Source organism: Dysidea avara, chromosome 2 (assembly GCF_963678975.1).
Source record: "Dysidea avara chromosome 2, odDysAvar1.4, whole genome shotgun sequence".
NCBI lineage: Eukaryota > Metazoa > Porifera > Demospongiae > Dictyoceratida > Dysideidae > Dysidea > Dysidea avara.
In genome coordinates, this window is record NC_089273.1 from 35,990,972 (window position 1) to 36,011,110 (window position 20,139).

General features: G+C 35.6%; 1 protein-coding gene across 1 annotated transcript; it reads left to right on the top strand.

Moving 5' to 3' along the window:
• Positions 1-2,846: 2,846 nt before the first annotated feature.
• Positions 2,847-10,992, top strand: LOC136247199 (uncharacterized). Its single transcript, XM_066038837.1, has 6 exons — positions 2,847-2,984; positions 3,756-4,073; positions 7,832-8,038; positions 8,148-8,285; positions 8,349-8,819; positions 10,585-10,992. Exons 1-6 carry the CDS (start codon positions 2,912-2,914, stop codon positions 10,818-10,820), a joined length of 1,443 nt encoding a protein of 480 aa, XP_065894909.1. The 5' UTR covers positions 2,847-2,911; the 3' UTR covers positions 10,821-10,992.
• The last annotated feature ends 9,147 nt before the right edge of the window (positions 10,993-20,139 follow it).

A 20,139-nucleotide genomic window follows, 5' to 3' on the forward strand; every position in this document is an offset into this window, starting at 1 on the left:
AAAAGAACTGGTTGGCATAGGCAATTTCACATGTAAAATTTAATACCAAATTTTAATGTTTACAATTGTTACTGTACTTTATTTCTGAGCTTCTTGAAAAAAAATTACAATTCTTTTGTATCCAATAATATTCATTTTTGAACAGTTGACCTTTCTCCAGCCATACTCCATCGTACTTCTTTCCATGTAAATCCTCATTCATTGTTGCATCTGCAATATCTGCTGTCTTTTAAGCTTAGCAAATACTTTCATCTACAAATTAAGGCAAGTCAGAAGATGTTCACTATTGTGGGAGGAAACCTCATCAGCCAGCACAGAAAAAAATTGAGCCTTTTTTTTTACTGCTCTGATAATAATTAGCTTACTCGAATTATAACACCTATAATAGCATTTTGTGATATAGGGGATATGTAGGTGACATTTCTTTGCTTTTGGGTGGTACAAATGATTATGGAGGATTTCATCAACTTCTACATTGTCTTTGAGTAAAGCCAAAAATTGCCAGGATTTCTGGAAGGAGTTACATCTCCTTTATCTCCACGGAATGGTAAACCTTGCTTTCCTAAAAATGAAATGGCACAAACAATCTGTTTTAGAATATGTTTATTTTGTGCCACGCAACTTTGCAATTGTGTATATCACCAATCATGTCAATCCTAATGGCTATAGTATTAGTGATAGAAGCCTTCAGAGTATTAGCAGCTAGGGGGATGTATGCATATATTTTTATGAATACTTTTTGTACATAATTTTGACACATTTTATGGAGGCATCATTCATGCATACCATAAATAGGTATATACACTTAAATAATACTGCTTGTTCAGTCTATACCACCTAACTCATATAAAGCAACCTTTATCTCCTTTTATGTCAACCACAGGATTAATATTTAAAAATTCAACATGTTTAAAGTATATAATATATTTAATCCCCTAGCATACTCTTTGTGTACTTGCATAAAGGCTGAAAGCGATGATCCCTAGTAGATTGAACTTAAGTTTAATTCATAAGCTGTAGTGTTATTTGGTGAGATACAGCCATATAGCTAAGAGTTAATGGCTTGCTAAGTGATCATGGAAATATGTGCAGCTAAGAGTCCTTCATGGCTTCATCTACAACAATTTACATCATGAAATTAAGTAGTCCTTCATGGCTTCATCTACAACAATTGACATCATGAAATTAAGCAGTCCTTTATGGCTTCGTCTACAACAATTTACGTCATGAAATTAAGCTTTATGAGGAATCATTGAATCATAATTACAATTACAAGCTATTAGCAACATGATACGGTACTTTAACTTGATACCATCGAACATTATGTACTTTACTTGAGAGGCTGCACTTTGATGGAGCCTTTGCTTCACCTTGTTTGTTGGCAGGCTGCAGTTATCCTGAAATTGTGTGTTGGATTTCAAAGAATACACATACAGAATTTACACAGAAGAATCACCTATATGTATATACGTATATGCATTTTAAGATTCATCTTGTTTGTATGTGACATCATAAAAATTAATTCTGTCTGGTTCCATAATATGGTACAATGTCTTGTCAATCATCTCAAACTCTGCTTTTCTCAAGATAACCTAGTGTGTATGTAATATTGAATTGATTGATTAGTTTGTTGGATTTATTAATTGGTTGATCAATTGATTTTGATATTACTTTATGTAAGTCAGAAGAACACAGCATCAACAATTTTAAGCTAGTAGCTTGATATTGAAGGCATAATTATACTACATTAAATTATTTTCAAAAAGGGGTCTTCTACACACACATCCTATGTATCGACTTTCGTTTAAAGCAAATCTTCATTATAGTAATAACCAAATCTCACCAGTGTATAAACTTGGATATTTGTTAGCTATAAAGGATTATAGCTATGCCTATGTATATTTTAAAGCGTAGCCACAAGTACTATATAAAAATAAAGCACGAGACGCACAGCTGAGTGCTTTATTTTTCATATAGCATGAGCAAGGCTATGCTTTAAATGATTTATGGAACTTTATAGTTGTGTACGTAGCTTCACCATACACTAGGACTCGTAATCAACACGCGTTGCACGAACTATTAGCAGCCTGAATGCACACAAACTAGTTTAACAAAGTAACTCATGCGTAGTTCACCATAGTTTGGCATGGAAGACGTTCATCGCATATTTTAGCAGGTTTTTCTTGCAACCCACAATCGATTGTATTGTGAGTCACATGGCAAAATATTTCCATGATATCTCCAGGACTTGTCCGTTTACATTAACAAACGTAACAGCAACGTTACCTTCTCCCACCCATCATCGAAGCATTTAGGTATGTCTGTAAAAGCAATCCAGTGGTAGAAGTCGTATTGGCGATCACTCAGCACTGCGAGGCTATCAGCCTTCACTGAAGTGGGTGATTAGTCGTACTGGCGTGAGCCCGGCAGGCTATTAGCCTGCACTAAGGCACGTGGGCAACTGTGCTTTATTGCGCACAAAGAGTACTTTATTCGTTCAATAAAGCACTCTTTGCAGTGCAATAAAGCACTCTTTGTGGTCATGAAGCACTGTTGGTCGGCTGAGAGTGTACTTTATGAAATTTAAAGTACACATTTTCCTTTGATCTCGCCCAAACAAAGTTCTATAAGTAGTATTACAGCATCAGACATGCATGCAAACATAAAGTCTCTGAAACACTTTTATAAAGCCAGACAATATTTCACATAAAAATACATTTACTTTGGAACCGCATAACTTCACTTGCGGCACATAATAGTCACACAGTTTGACTCATTTGGTTTCTGCAGTGTACTATAAAAGCAATTTGACGTTTCTACTGAACAGTCTATCTAATCCTTTCTAGCAAAAAGCTAAGCAGAGAAGATTTTTTCATTGGTCAAAAGTATTGACAGTAGTGTGTAAACAAAAATGGACAGCAATAGCATTTTCATCTTTACTGCGTCTATCTTCAGTTGTTTCTGTCCAAGAAGTCTTGCACAAAGTAAGTGTATACCATAATATTTGAAATAATGGCTATTGTGTAAAGCTGCTGTATATAAAATCAATAATTAAGTCAATTGCCATATTTTACAAAATGGATTAAAATCACTCATCAAGGTAAAACCAAACTAACATGACTCAAGTGTAGCTACACTACCATACTGTTGGCTTTAAGAGCCATCAATTCTGGGTGATGTATATAGCATTACAGTGGCAAGTTTGAAAAGTGATTTCTGGTCTTGTCAATTCATCATTCCAGGATGGTCATAAAGGTTGCTTGTCTCTAACATGTATCAAGTTGAAACCTTGTTGTATCTTTGTGAGCTGAGGTGTTAAAATGGTTTATGGTGAAGATTGGATTGTGACATCATTGGTGCATGCAAATAACTCACAGTAAATCATATCACACACACACACACACACACACACACACACACACACACACACACACACACACACACACACACACACACACACACACACACACACACACACACACACACACACACACACACACACACACACACACACCGATTACTCAGCGATACTCACTCAAACCCTAAATATTGCTGCTGCCATGCAACTCTTCTGCCATTGCACAAAGATTACTACCATGGAACCTTTGAAACTGCAGTTTTATTGTGCTAATATCAATTAGATTCTATTAGACTTTACTTCGTCAAATATATATAATAAACACTGACCATGTGCATCCTGTTATATAGGGTATCGTTACACATCTGTATTGTATTAACACATTGTTTCCTTACAGCTTGCATTGAGGGTGATATTCGTCTTGTGGGTAGTGCTGGAAGTTATGAGGGTCGTGTGGAAGTGTGTCACAATAACATATGGGGTACTGTGTGTGATGATTCTTGGGATACAAAAGATGGAATAGTTGCTTGTCGTCAACTGGGATTGGGATTGGTTGATGTTGTCGGAGATGCCTACTTTGGAGAAGGAACAGGACAGATCTGGTTGGATAATTTACTTTGTACAGGATCAGAGTCTCGACTAGTTGATTGTGTCCATCATGGATTTGGTGGACATAACTGCGAACATTACGAAGATGCCAGAATCATTTGTGAAGGTAATTGAGAATGGCTGATGTTCTTCTTGTATGTTGTATTTTAACTAAAAGACCAAAGTGACACCCTATTGTAGGTCAGAGTTACATATAAGGAGTGGGATGACAACAGCCACCAAAATCAACAATTAAAGATGTTCTTTGACTACTGTAATATAACTGGGTTGTAAAGAGTTGTGAATATTTCAATGTATAATTCTTCCTTTTAATGGCTTGCATAAATACATTCTGCATTTCAATTGTAAATATATGTGACCAAATTTTGGAATATCACCTTATGGGTGCATTCGACTCGTTAAATATTTAGTTCTGAAACATAGCATTTAAATTCATAATCATTTAAGGGTAGAATAAACCATAGGTACCTTGATTTACAAGAAAAATTGAAAATAAAGATGTTTGAAAAGTGTTTTCTGCTATTAACGACACCATGCTAGTTTCAAAAATTCTAATTGTTTCAGGTGCGACCATAAAGGTGATATTTCAAAATTTGGTCACAATATATCCATTAGGGCATTGCATACTATGTATTACATAATGTGTATTACATACTGTGTATTACATACTGTGTATTACATACTGTGTATTGCATACTGAGTAATAAATGCATGCACTGATACTCTACATGCATTGTGAGTATACAAAACGCAACGTTCAAATGGACAGAAAATCCACATACTAAAATTGCTTGGAAAACATTTCAAAAATTGATCCACCTCCAAACCTTTACCATACAGTACCAATGGCCAAAATTATGCTACCAACTGTAGTTATGAAAAGCACACAAAAAACCGTATTATTATTATTACTAGGACAGCGTCACATACAACCAAGTACATACACCAACGTGACAGCCCCCTGGTGAGGCTATTAGGTGGTGAAGGCACGATCCCCAAATCAACTCAATATGTCAAAGTAGTGACAGATGCAACACAATAGTGACATCGTAACTAAAGGCCACCAGTAGCTAAAGTGCTAGTACATCATTGGTGTAGTAATGGCACAGTGATGTGTACACAGTATATGCATACAAAACCTACAGGAGATGCACAATACTGTAGGAGTATACAAGCCAGGTGAACCAGATAAAGGAAGACAGCCAAGCCAGCCAGAGCCAAGTAAGCTAGGTAAAGGCAAAATGTACAATAATACAAGAAAACATTTAAAACATACCACGCTCTTACAAAACATTAGTAAAAACAGACAACCAAACCAACCAGAGCCTAGCAAGCCAGAAAAAATATAGTAAAATACAAGACATATGTACAATACAATACAAACAAACATACCTGTCCTTGTGCAGCTGGCATGTCAAACCTATTCATCAGGTGTCCTGCAGCCATAGATACACGGGCGCATCCACTGGCAGCTGGCATGGCGACTTGCGACTTAGTGTGCCAGCTGGCAACACTTTCAAGCACAATTGAACAGTAGTTCGCTCGTCTATATAGCCATTTGAATCTGCTCGATTAGTAGTGGGTATATCACGTGCTGTTTTGATTGGCATTAAATAGAATTGTCGTACATTTCTATCACCTCCATGGAAACATTCACCCACTATACGATTATCTCTTCATACAACATGGATTCTATTCCCGGTGAGTGCAAAGCCTTAGGCCTTGTAGTTTTCTCAAACATTATTTATTATTTATTTATTAATTATTTATTTATTTATTTCATTCATTATTAATGACGTAATTTTAACTGCATTTCGTATTATTTTTACTATTTGGTTGTATAATTATAGATGTTGCAGCTAATTTTACCATAGCCATATAGGAAGTCATAGACTAGTGGAATAGGTAGGCTAAGGGACTGAAGCCCCCTCAGAATGAGATTACTAATTTTGTTTTCTTAGAGTATGACTGAAAACTGTAAGAAAAGATTGATGTACTCTAATCAAATAACTTAATTGAGCATCCAGAGCTTTCATAAAAATGTGTTCTTAAGTTCTTCATAGCATTTGCTTTTTTACAGGAATTGAACACTCACTTCTCAACTAATTTTTGTACCTCTTACCCCTGCACCAAGTGTTTCCAACCATATAAGATGTCCTTCATAAATGTTGTATAGTTTTTAACCTTACACAGATATATAGACATTTCCAAAATAGCTTGCAAATAACTTGTTTTAAATACTTATCACTAAATGAGTTGGTGGTTTAGTTATTAATAAATTGCTATACAAACTGCACCTCTACAATGATTGTGTGTGAACTTTCAACTTTGAGACATCATGAAAGCTAAAATGTGACTGGATCTACGAAAACCATTCTTATCACCCAAGACAGGAAGTTTGATTTTTTCACACAAACACAAAGCTTAATGAATGCACTATCAAGTTTCACTGCCACAGTCCACCAGAGAAAAGTGGTCTGCTTTTGCTGGCTGCTTTTCTAGAGCACAGTGGCGAACCGTACGAGTGGTCTGGGGTCTTGATGGAGCCCTGGCCAACCAGGAGATGGCTGTGTGTGGCTGTACAGCTTTGTGATGTTGGACAATGACCTGTGCTGTAAATTTCCTTTCATTTTAGCCAGTTCTGAGCCCTGAATGGCCTATAACTTGGCCTAATTCATCCCAGCACGTCTCTTTTCAATTTTTGAACACCATCTTGCCCGCCTTCCAGGGCCCCCGCCTCCCACCCCTCTGGAGCTCGCCTGATACAGACAACCTCGGTTTAAAAACTATCTAAAATGGCGGGAAACTTAGCTGTTGACTACTTCTTCACTGGATGATCAGGAAGGTAAGAAATTGTTGTGAAACGTGTGAAAATTTGGTATGCGTAGCTACCACCATTGGCCAGCTACAACACACAGAATATTTAAAACCGACGTTTCTCGATACTTTTAAATGGGCGATAAGACCGGTTTTCCCAGAGACAGTCACAAATAGCTAAAGCTTCTGGGGGCTGTGGCCACTAGGTCCCCTAACAAAGATTCTATATTCTGGACATCCTCCTCACCTCAACTACTTTCTCTGCCACTGTAGAAAGTATTAATGAGCTAAAGAGTACTGGGACATGTTACTTGGAGAGTAATTAGGACATTATTTCCCTCACTGATCTGACACTGATAGATAATAAAGTTAATTTTTATTTTGTGATACACATACTTGTTTCTCTGTAGCCACATCAATTATGTCTTTATTTACACAAATTATATAATGGATTGATTAAAGGTGGTTACTTGTTGTGCATGAACTTCACTTGTAGCTGAATATTACTAGTAGCTAAATATTGAATTGAATATTAAAGATTGCACAACAGAGGTGACTTTGGAGATTTGTAATTCACAGTCAATAGGACTACATTTAATTTATAATAAGCTAAACATATGCATAATATTGAGAGTTTCCTTGATATAAAGCACAGAAAGAGTTGACCAGCTTCAAACTTACAATATGTGCCACTCAACCAACTAGATGAAGAAAGCTGTATGCAGATCTGCAAGCCTAGACCTTTCCAATGCCATAGCAATGATTTTTTTGTGGGTTTAAGGAAATATCATGTCCAATCTAATGGTGCGTGAAAATTATTGGTGGCTTTCTCTAGCAAAGCAAAAATTTGTGAATTTAAACAGCAAAATTTTAATGTGAACTGTTATGTACTTGGCTTTTTCATGTCCAATATTTGCATTTGTAAAGTCAAGGGTAAGGAGTAAAGATGTGAAAGTGTTCAAGTTATCTATATATCTATGTGTGTTACCCGAATGCTTTACATTTAGTTTGTGACTCTGGATTAAGAGTAATAAATTTATTTTGTAGGAGGATGTGATTTAACATGTCAGAATGGAGGTGTAGTAAATGATGACTGTACACTGTGCAACTGTCCAACTGGTTTTACTGGCTCAGCCTGTGAAACAAACATTAACGATTGTGATCCTAACCCTTGTCAAAATGGTGGTAGCTGCACTGATGGAGTTAATTCTTTTACTTGTGATTGCCAAAATGGATTTTCAGGAGACAATTGTAGTACGTTTATGGCTTAATTTGGTCAACTCTGATATATAGTAGGACTAAAGATTACTATAGTGCAATTGTAATAATATTCTTTGGTACAAGATTATTTTCTTATTCACAGATAAAGGATGTCATCTTAGTGGAGTTTGTAATGATGCCAGTATTACTATCCAAGCTACTAATGCGTCTGATTGTTGTGAGAAAGGAGGAAGATCTTTTAGTGATGAATCTGACTGTCTTCCAGCATGTGGCTTAATTGGTGAGTGGAACAAATAAACTTTTCATAACTTAACTGTTTCAGTTTCACTATGAATTTTGACAGAGGGTGATCCACATTTTAGTGTACCACTGTTATGTAAGGAAGTTCTTTGTTACTCCATACAAGGATACTCTGGGTTGGCATTCAACTTGATCTGTAATAACAACTATGTCATCAATGCCTTGTTTGTCGACACAGAAGGCGATACTAGTGAAGCTACTTGGATCGGAAAATTAGCAATTCTCCCACAAAATAATGATAAGTCTGATGCTATAGTCTTTGACTCTGTTAATCAGGAGATAGTAGTAGTCGGTGATGGAAACCTGAAGGCTGCAATGGTTAAAGAAATTATTTTCAATGAAAATGGCACAGCCAAGTTTACCCAAACAACAAAGAAGGAGAATGGTAATCCTACTACACGTGTGATATACACTAAACCACAAGCTAAATTTGATGTCACCTTCTACAAGAATCATCTCAATGTGGACTGGAGTATGAATTATAACGAACTTCATGACTCGCATGGACTAATGGGTATGATAGTAGCTACCTAATACGTTATAGTCAGTCAATGTCAATTAAAACTTTCCCAATGTTAAACTATGTACACTAAGCATAACTGTAGTGGTGCTATTAAGTTTGTTTAAGATAAAATTGAGAAATGATTATCCAGTGGTTGCATTCATATTGGCTTGGAAGATTGATCGCCTTGTGTACTGCTACAGATTGGAAGTGTTATATAGCTAGCTGTAACATGGGGCATTCAGGCTTTTGCCTGGTATGTTTACCCTCATGATCAGCTTTCTGGTCTGCAGCCCTTGGGGCATATAGTATCAAGCAAAGCCCTCATGCCCATGTTACATATTACATGTACGTATGCATACACGGGGTCTGGGTACATGAAAGTTTTGGTCCTTTACTTCTTAAAAATCAGAGCCATTATCTTCTTAAATTACTTAGATCTGCTACTAATAGTCTGTGAATTATTGCTGATTTAAATTCCAAATTTAAATTTCAAATTTAAAACTGATTGCATGAGTGATGCCATGTACAATGCTGTAGTCAAAGTACAGTGGGTGAAAATTTTGACAAATTTTATGATGAATTGTGACTGGATTTGACAAAACCAGGCTTCCGCGCATCCAATTCTGTGTAGGTTATTGCACAAATCCAGGTAGCTATCTTCGCTATTTTAGAGACCTGAGGAATGGCACAATAATCACCGAGGGTGAAATTTTAGAGACCAGAGGTGATTATGTGCCATTCCGAAGGTCTCTAAAATAGCGAAGATACCATGATTTGGGCAATAACCAATTTAGAGTATGGCTCATGCAGCTTTGTTCACTGCCAATAATTGTGGTTTTCTGATCAAATTAGTGTTAAAACAACTCACTGGCAGGCTTCCTAAATGAATACAATCATCTCTATCATCCAGTGATGTTTTCTTAACACTCTAGCAATGATTTCTGATGGCTGTTGTGACTGTAATCCAGCAAAACATGTGACGCGCGTGACAAAAATTGTCACGAGTATCTAACCAGTTTAGATACCTACCCACTGGTATCTATTTGATTTTAAATACCTCATTAACGACCAAACTTCAAAGCATACTATGCGTGCTATAGTCTAATTGATGTTAACCATTTATATCTTGACTAAGCAGTATGTTATTAACATACAATTTTTTTATTTTATATTTTATAAATTTCACACAATTCTTACACTGCATTTTGTAATAACAGATCAAAATTTAAAAGTGATAGCATATTCCTACATTGAGTTGTGGTCCTTCAAAGTTACACATCTGGATGTGTGTGGAAGCCTGGTTTTGTCAAATTCGGTTGCAATTTTTGCATTGCAATTAGTTAAAAATTTCCTGCTCAAAGTTTTGCGTGTATTTTCTTATACAATATTATAGCATTTTGTCAAATGTGATCATCCAATTTGTCTAAATTTTTCCTTGTCAAATATTTGTACTAGCTAAATGGCATTAATTTGTAATATTTCCAATATTGCAGTTCACTGTGAAAGCCTGACTACTGTACTCTCATTATTTAGCAGCTATAGTTCTCTTTTTAGCAAATACAACTTACTGTATATATATATATATATATATATATATATATATATGTTATTATACTGTTTCATAATTCTGTGCTCCAACTCAACATCTTTTTGTGTATAGCAATAGCCTGGCCATTTATGAACTGTCTTCTTCTTTTGATGTTCATCACTATAGTTAAGTGTATTTTGAATGTGATAATTTTTGGTATCCAAATAAACTTCAACTCTGTTGCAGGTCAGTTTATGAAAAAAGGTATCAATATTGATTCTAAGAAAGAGATGTTGGTGCATTCAGATGGTCGAGATCCTGTACCAGTAACTAGGGACTCTGTTATGACTGGGAAGTGGTGTTGGAAGGCTAAGAATTATGGGAATCAAGGAGAGGGCTTGATCGAGGGTGATATCCTGGATTATGTGGTACCTAATATCCTTGATGCTCCTGACAACCTCAAAAAATACATTAAACAATAATTATCCTGGACTGAAATTTGCAATGGACTAAAATTGGGCAATATATCTGCACACTGTTAGGCCATACACGCACATTTGTATTGTTTCATTATACACATTATAGGCTGCGCACAGTTGTATATTTTAATTACTGTTATTTCTGTACATTGTATGAAACTGTTTAGTTTGCAGATAAAAGTTCTTAATAATACGTTTCTGGTAAATGTATCTTCCACAAATTGAAAATACATAAATACAACCATATTGTAAGTAATACACTCTAAAAAATGAAGTGCTTTATGCACAAAAAATGCGCCCTGTGGCACTAGAGTGTATACCCCTTAACACTGTTTTTATGTGCTATGCACACTTCATTAATGTTTTTTACAGTAATAGACTTTTATGTTAAAGTTTCACATGATAAGTCTATTACAAGTATGTATACATACACTTAAGGCTAGAGCTAACGCTAAAATGGAGGGAATCAGATAGGATTCTTTACATGCAACTTTACAGTATAAGGTATTCAAATGTCATTACTAATTAACACTTGGCCATAATTATTGGACAGGCAGTAACATGAAGTTTAAAAACCTTGTATGGTGCAAAGTGTTTCCATGACACTGCTTGAAGTTTTTTAATTTACTAGAGTGGTATATCCCCAGTATATGGAACAGTTAATTGTTTGTTATTTTAGTAGTTTTTCAGTAAACCAGCATTCACTGATGTTTTACTGAGAGTTTAAAACTTAGTTAAACAATTATGTTCCATATAATTATATACTTAAAGCTACTGACATTTTACTATCAGGTACAACTACAGTAAAGCATCTTAACAAAATAATTAACAAACGAAGAATCTTCAAGCAGTGTGAATTCACCACAAATGTATAACTATGCTCAAAACAGTATAGTAGTTATGCATATACATACTAAAAACAATCTGTCACAAACTCTGGTTTAAACAATGTCATAATGACCTAGGGGAATAGGAAATTGGGCACTACAGTATGGGTGAAATACATTGTTTTTATCACTGTCTGAAGCCCCCAACAGGCTGGGGCCTAGGACAAATTGCCCTAGTTGCCCCTCTCCCTCCCTACTCTTGGTGGCCCTGTAAATTTTTCCTGCTCTTCACAAGTTTCCATATACTATAGCATGCAGCGAGTGTTAAAAGTATACTAAAATATAACATAATACACATACTGTTTCATGAACAACAAGAAAACAGTTACTTTACGCAAAGTTTTATGCATCCCACATGTCAAACACAACGTACACTGAAAAACAGTTTATTACACATTGAACTTTCATACGGTAGCTAACAAGTACAAGTAGGCTGGAGTTAACATGTCAAAGTACGTTTTAGGTCTGTGACAAATATACCAAAATAATAAAAGGCTGAAGTACTACCAGTATGCCAAAATAATACTAGCATAAAATAATTATTAGGTGAATTCACACTATGGAGCTCAATTCCATGACAATACGCACTAATAGAGCAGTCAGTAAGTTTGCAGTGAAATATTCTAATATTATAGAGTATTTTATTCACTGAATAAAATGTTTCAAGATAATTGTAAGAAATGTTACCAACCTAGGAGCATAATACAAGCATAATGAGAACACATGAAGAACATAATTATAATAGTAAGAGATCATTTTGGGCAAAGTTTTAGCAAATTTGACTGAGGCCTAGTTTAAAGGTAAAACTTGTGGTCACCATACACCCGTCAACAAATTACAACTGCCTTTGTGGGCTGCTCTCAAAGTAGCGTTCTGAGTTATCCAGACACTGTGTCCGTACAATGAATAAAGTTAACCAGAAATGTGATCAAATCTGTGAAAAGGGCCTTTCAAAATTTCAAATCTCTTGTGCTCAATGTATAGTACCAGTAATATTGGTATGTTAGAGTTGTAAACTGACCAAATTTCTAGTTGAATTGGTACCTTATTCCCAAGTCAAGTTTTGGGTTGCCAGGTACATGCAATTGGAAAGGCTATAAGACCCCTTTTGAAGATCTGGTCACACAATGCAATATTTACCAGAAATTGTTTGGTTGTTGTACCAAATATACACCCTATTGCAATAATCTATATTATTAGGATTGTTGACTGCTCTAACATAGATTATCTTGGGAATGATTGTAAATTTTGCTATGCTATTATTAACTCTTGATTCTATTCAAAGTTAGAAAACAAGTAATCCAGTTGAAGTATAACAATTATGTATAATAATTATTATATAACTCATAATTAACTTATAAAAGTTTTGGTTTGTAGTCTTGAGTAAAGTATTTGTTATTGTTGATATTTTTCTTTATAAAACCTAAGCTTGTAAATAATGTTCTTAGAGTGGCTATATATAGGTAGTCTCAGCAATACAAGTCCAATAACTTGTATTCTTCTAGGCCACATTATTTGTTTAAAATGTGTGTTGATCATGAGAATTGTCACTGTATTGTAGTGCATGTATTATGCATTAAGACATTTACATGTGTATTATATTTTTACCACTGAATTGAGCTATATACTGTAAGAATTTGCCTGCGTTTTTTCACTATTCATGTTTCTTCAAGTATGCTGATCTAATAATTCTTTATTTACCTATTACTCATAATAATTGGTTATAAAGATTTTGTCACAATGCCATAGTAAACATGCACACACACACACACACACACACACACACACACACACACACACACACACACACACACACACACACACACACACACACACACACACACACACACACACACACACACACACACACACACACACACACACACCCCACACAAGCAAGCACTTAATAATTGCAATGCATGCTTTTTTGGGTTTAGTAGGAGCTTGCATAATGCCACACATAGAAGTTGGTAAAATGACTGTGATTTATTTACTAAAAACTTCAGGATTTTGGTGGTGATTTATACTCTGTGACAAAATAATACACGTGACCCACTTTGACAAGACCAGTCTTATGGTTTTTCCCCATTGGTATGAGTAGACAAATCATAATTTGTATTGTAAATAAGGTAGCAACTTATTACTTTACTAGCTAAAACTGTCCTATAACACTATAGGCATAGGCCTGAGTCAAATATGCTCAAAGTTTTTCCCTAAAAGAATTTTCACCTTTTGTGATTTTCAATGTTCCCATTATGCTTGCAGTATACTCCTACATTAGCAACATTTTTTACCATAATTTTGAAACTTTAAGGGATGATTGCTCTATTAGAGTACTTTACAACAAAATGACTGTTCTATTAGAAAGTATTGGTCTAAGTACTCCATTGCTGTATACATTAAATGTTTTTCACTGACTTCTCTATTAGGGAGTATTGATCTACTTTAAATGAAATAAGTCCCATAGTTTGAATTATCCACCTAACATGCTAGTATTTTGCATTTATATTATCACTCTAGTATACTTTCTTGTGCTGACATATTTGATGCAGGGCTAGTGGCATTGCTTCAAATAGAGACATTTATTTATTTATTATTAATGCTTTACAGCACAAGTGCTGAAGGTCTGTAGGACACCTGGTCCTACAGCCTGCTCAAAGACTTTAGCTACTTAGACTTTAACTACTGAAGGTGTGTTTGAAAAGTTGGAGAAAGGAGAAAAAATCCATGACTGGACCTAGGTAGCCTCGAACCTGCAGCCATCCGATTTGCGCTCGAACGCTTACAAGAGTCTACCAGGTTATTTTCATGTGATTATATCCATAGGAATTCTAGAGAGTAACTCATTATCTCTAAGTACCCCAAGTAGAACCAAATGGACACTAGCTTATTTACATGAAAATTTATGAGTTATCTCACATTGAAATCTGTAAGGCTAATAGTCTGATTTTGTCACCACCATAACTTTTCATCCATTGGCTGCTTTGTATCACTGCCACTATTTTCTTCACTGCATTATATCATAATAATTTAATTTCTTGCAACTAACACAATGCACATGATAGCACATAAAGTTGCCATGAGGTTTCTTGAAATTGTTTTCATAATACTGTGATTTTGCATGCATTTGTGGAATTGACTATGATAGCCTTATTCCATCCATACGCATATGTAGGATGGTAAAACTTTCAGTACAGTATATAATATCGTTGATTTGCTTATTAGTTGCAGACACTAAATTCTAGTGCACCAACAAAGTGTTTAACTAGAGAAAATTGTCATGCATAGAAAAAGGCTCCGGCTACAAACCATTTTATGAAAAGAATAACAATACATAGTGACATTAAATAATACCTTTATTTAGAACCTTCAGGTTGAGTGTACAAATGTGGCAAAAGTGCTACTTTTTTAATGCCTATCACAACATAACAATTGTTATTTATATAACAATACCACTACTATATTCTTCCATGTATGAAAATCCCAACAATTTTACTAGAAGTGATACAAAATAATATGATAAATATTCAATTATAAAATGGATGTTACACCTCTAGGAGATCTTCTACCACATTATCCATATAGTTGCCTTTTATCACTCCGCCTTTTTGATTGTTGGTAGTCTTTTCATACCAACAATCCTCATCAGTTGCTAATACAGCTGAACCCTTCACTACTGATATCAACCTGTGGTGCTTAATCTTCATAATGTTATGCTTGGTGTCAAATCTTATTTCCTTTCCCATGAATTGACCTGAAAACATAACACTTAAGCTAGTATCACTCTGAAATGTATTTCTACTCATCAATCCATCAGTTTCACTAGTTAATCCATCACTTTAGTAATTATAATAATAAGTATATATTTCTTGTAAAACATTATTTTCGATCCAAAATCAAACTCCATAATTATTAAGATAAGGGCCATTCCATGTCAAAACAACAAGGAATTTTGGGTTAGCTCTCAGATTTTGACAAAATTCGGTGTGTTTGTAGTACCTGTGGTGCTTATCAATCATGCAAATTTTTAGCTCCATACATTCCATAGTTTTGATTTACTGTATGACCACAAATATTTTGAATATTTCATGAAAAATTGGTTCATTTCTATAGCTAGTTACAAAATCAACTGTAACTTAGCACTGTGTAAATATTTTTAAACATAATTTTCACTAATGTAAGACTGTTGATTGACCTTTCCAGTGATCCCTAAATTATGAGATATCTACTTAATTATGGTTCAAAACTACTGTATTGAAAACTTTAATCCTTTATATTTCCAACTTTTTTGTAAATAAATCATGGTCTATACTTGATAAAATTTTTGTAGTGGGACCACAATGGGCTCAAGAGACATAATGAATTATTTTGTGGTATACAGTGGAATTTGCATCCTATTATTGCTATATATATGGGAGTGTACACCTCTAATAACCACCACTGGCAACAAGGCCATGCCAAGTTAGTCTTACATGTCTAGGTAAAGTTAGTGACCACCTGTATTGAAAAGATCACCTATGTGCTGTAGTTAATTTATACTTCTCTAATTGGATATTAATGTATAGCTCCAATTGAAAGCATCAACCCCCTTTCTAGCAAGTCCAAAAATGGCCATATTGGACAAGTTGACTTTAAATTACAGAGATGACCATAGCATGTGTCCTCTTGTGAATGTTGTACCATCTCTTCAGTAATACTTTCTTTATTAAGTTGAATCCCACTGTAGTGGACTTAGCCCTATTTAAGTTGTATGTGGCTGCATAGGCACAAAACTCCTCAATAGGGATACCTGGATGCCTTGGTAACCAGGCGTCTGTTTATACTCCCACTCTAGTGGTGCACATACATTTGGACCAAGGTACTGTACTTCTGTGATTTTGTAATATGAACACTTTATTATAGTCCTAGGAATGGAGAGGGGTTTTACCATATACATGTATCACTTGCACCTAAATGTATGAAATTAATTACTGAGGCATAGGGATGAATCAAGCCAAGTTATGGGCCATTCAGGTCTTAGAACTGGCTAAAATGAAAGGACATTAATATTTTGTGACCGGATCTGCAAAAGGGGTCTTATAGCCTCTCCAAATTTCCAAGTTTGATGAGTTCACAACTCATCATGTGTTTAACCTATTGTCTTACAATTACATCCAGGAATAGTACTATGGTAGTGCAGGCATTTTACCAAGAATATTGGGTCAACCTCACACTAATTGCAACAAAAGCAAACTCAACAGATTTTGTTTCCTTATTATGTCCTCAATGACAGAAAAAAGTCCTAAGAAATCCTCATGGGGGAACAGTGTGAAAATCATTGAAATAAAAACCCACTTTTTTGCTCCTTAATGGTTTGATGTTTTACAGTGTTTATAGTCATATCTCAGCTAGGGTACTACGTATATCAAAACTTATTATACCATTAAAAAGCTCTTGCAAAGATGAATCTTTTGGTACTAAAATTATCACTTTAGGAAAATGTGTTAATGAGTTATAATTAAATATATCCTGGGTATGCTTACTCTTTGCATGTACATTTTTTGCAACTGTAACTACTGTAGTAATGCCTTTATGCATGTTTTTGCATGCTATAGTGAGCTTGAATGTTTTCAAACAGCGGGATAAAGGTTATCTTGTGAATGCACAAAATATTGTATCTACCAATGAGAATAATCAGGCCCAACATTGTATTGTATATAAGGCAGAGTAGTTGTAGTGGTTTTTTAATGCTGGTGATAGCATGAGAAGAGTACTTACTAACTAACTGAACAAGCCAGGGCAAACTTTGTCAATCTTGACATTGGGTGCTGAAACCCGGGAATGAACCAGGGACCTTTAGATAAAGGTAAGTTGATCATTCAGTATTCCAACTCACTCAAATATCATAGTTCTCAATTCTTCTTCCAGCAACGGATGCACAACCTGTATTGTGCACCATCTACAAGACTTCTGCAGATACAGGTGTCCCATTGTCTACTGTAACAGTAAAGGGTAGTTCAACCATCAACCACGTCAGTATTTCCAGGAATGACAGCATTTGTACTATGCTCGGGGGAGTAGTACATCAGAAATGTTACTGCAAATACTGCAACCCACATCAAATAATAAAAGACACCAACCTAGAAGATCCAATGCCAAGCACATCAAGCAATGGCAGGCCTGTACTTTTGTCATCTAAGGAGAGATTTTTAGTCATCTTTGGTCATCTTTGGAGGGATTCAGGCTGATCCACTGCTCCTCTTTCAGATCAGAGACTTACTACTGTCGTGTAATCATCAGATAATCTGGAGTTAGCCTTCAAACATGAGCTGTGTAGAAGTTAGCCAGCACTTGCTGATGCAATATAGAAGATTTGTGAAAGTGATGTCCTAGCAGATATTCCAGATGATGGCATTCAGTATATCCTGAACACTTCTACAATGCATCCCATGCATGGTCTCGCGGTTCTATTATGGAGATGTCTGCCACCAGTACATAGAATATGTAGTACAAGGATGCCATAGTTGTATTTTGATAGTTATGTAAATATGAACCCAAAAGATATGACACATCAGAGGCAGTCAAAAGGAAAGGCTGGTGCAACTGTGACAGTTGCTGCTAACATGACCAACACAATGAAAAAGGACCAGTTTTTGTCCAACCAAACAAATGAGCAGCAATTTATTTTCATGCTGAGTATAAAAGTAACTACAAAACTTACCATGCACCATGAGATGCTGATCTTTTGATTGTTCAGAAGAGTGTTCAATCTGCTACCACCAGTACCACTATGCTAGTTGGTAAAGACACTGACATCATTGTTCTGCTCTGCTATCACACAAGTCTTGACTACCATGACATCTTCTTTCATCTTGAGCCAAAGAAAAACACAAAAAAGCTTTACATCTGGAACATCAGAGCCGCAAAAGAAAAACTTGGTCAAGACATCTGTAACAACATCCTCTTCATCCATGCTATTCTTGGGAACACCATGTCTCAATGGGATTGGAAAAAAAGACATCCCTTAGCATGTTCAAAGCAAGCAGTATGTTTCGTGAGCAAGCAAAGGTGATTCAGCCTCCACACATGATGCGATACATGCAGGAGAGAAAGCTCTAGCACTAGTCTACAATGGAATGTTAACTGACACACTAGATTCCCTCTGACATAAATGGTTCTGTGAAAAGGTGGCTTCAAAAACATCCCACATAAATCCACAATCCTTATCACTAACTTCAGCAGCAGCAAAAAACAACATCCTTCATGTGTACCTTCAAGTTCAAGAATGAAAAGGATCAGCTGTAGAACTTCATCCCAGAGACTGGGGATAGCAAGAGTGTGTAGAGGGGTTTGTGCCACTTCAAGCATTGCTACCTCCTGGTCCTGAACATCTGCTATGGGTGATCAGATGCAACTGCCAGCATGACTGCAGTACACTAAGATGCTCGTGCAAGAAGCACAATAATGAGTGCAGTCCTGCTTGGGGTAACTACAAGGGAACTGGCTGCACAAACATATCTCACGACAATGGTATTGACACACTTGAGTAGTCATATAAGGGCATTTGCTACAGTCTCTTTGATAGCACTGTATATTATTAATTATATTTGATTGTAATTCATTAACACATTGTCCTAAGGTGATAATTTTAATACCAAAAGATTCGTCTTTGTAAGAGCTTTTTAATGGTATAATAAGTTTTGATATAAGTAGTACCCTAGCTGAGATATGACTATAAACACTTGAAAAAACATCAAACCATTAAGGAGCAAAAAGTAGGTTTTTACTTCAATGATTTTCACACTATTCCCCCATGAGGATTTCTTAGGACTTTTTTTCTGTCATTGAGGACATAATAAGGAAACAAAATCTGTTGAGTTTGCTTTTGTTGCAATTAGTGTGAGGTTGACTCACATAATGATTGTACTAGGTGGGAATGTAAAGTGACAAAATTTCAGGCTGGTAGCATACACACAAGTCAAGTAATGGATTGTCAAATACATGCAATTGGAAGGGCTATAAGATTAGTTTTCGCAGATCTGGTCACATTTACAGCACAGGCTTTATTCAACACCACAGAGCACTGGTGCGGATTGTCACTGTGCTTGGGAAAGTAGCCAGCAGAAGCATACCACTCAAGTAAAGCTGATTTTGATAATGTGTTTATTTGCATTATTGATGAAAAATCAAATCTGCTGTCATGGGTGATAAGCCCAGTTATCCCAGACCTAGTCACATACAGGTATACCTACATAAGCATGACCACTGAAATGTGGTGCAAGCCTGAATACATGTAAGGTTCACTTGATACAAAGTGGTACACATGTTGTTCAGAAAAACTGTTAGTTTTAAATTATGTATTAATAGAATCATAATACAATCATACCTGTATAAGCACAGACATGAAATACTTGCATATAGATACATATACATGCATGTGTGTATTACTTATAATT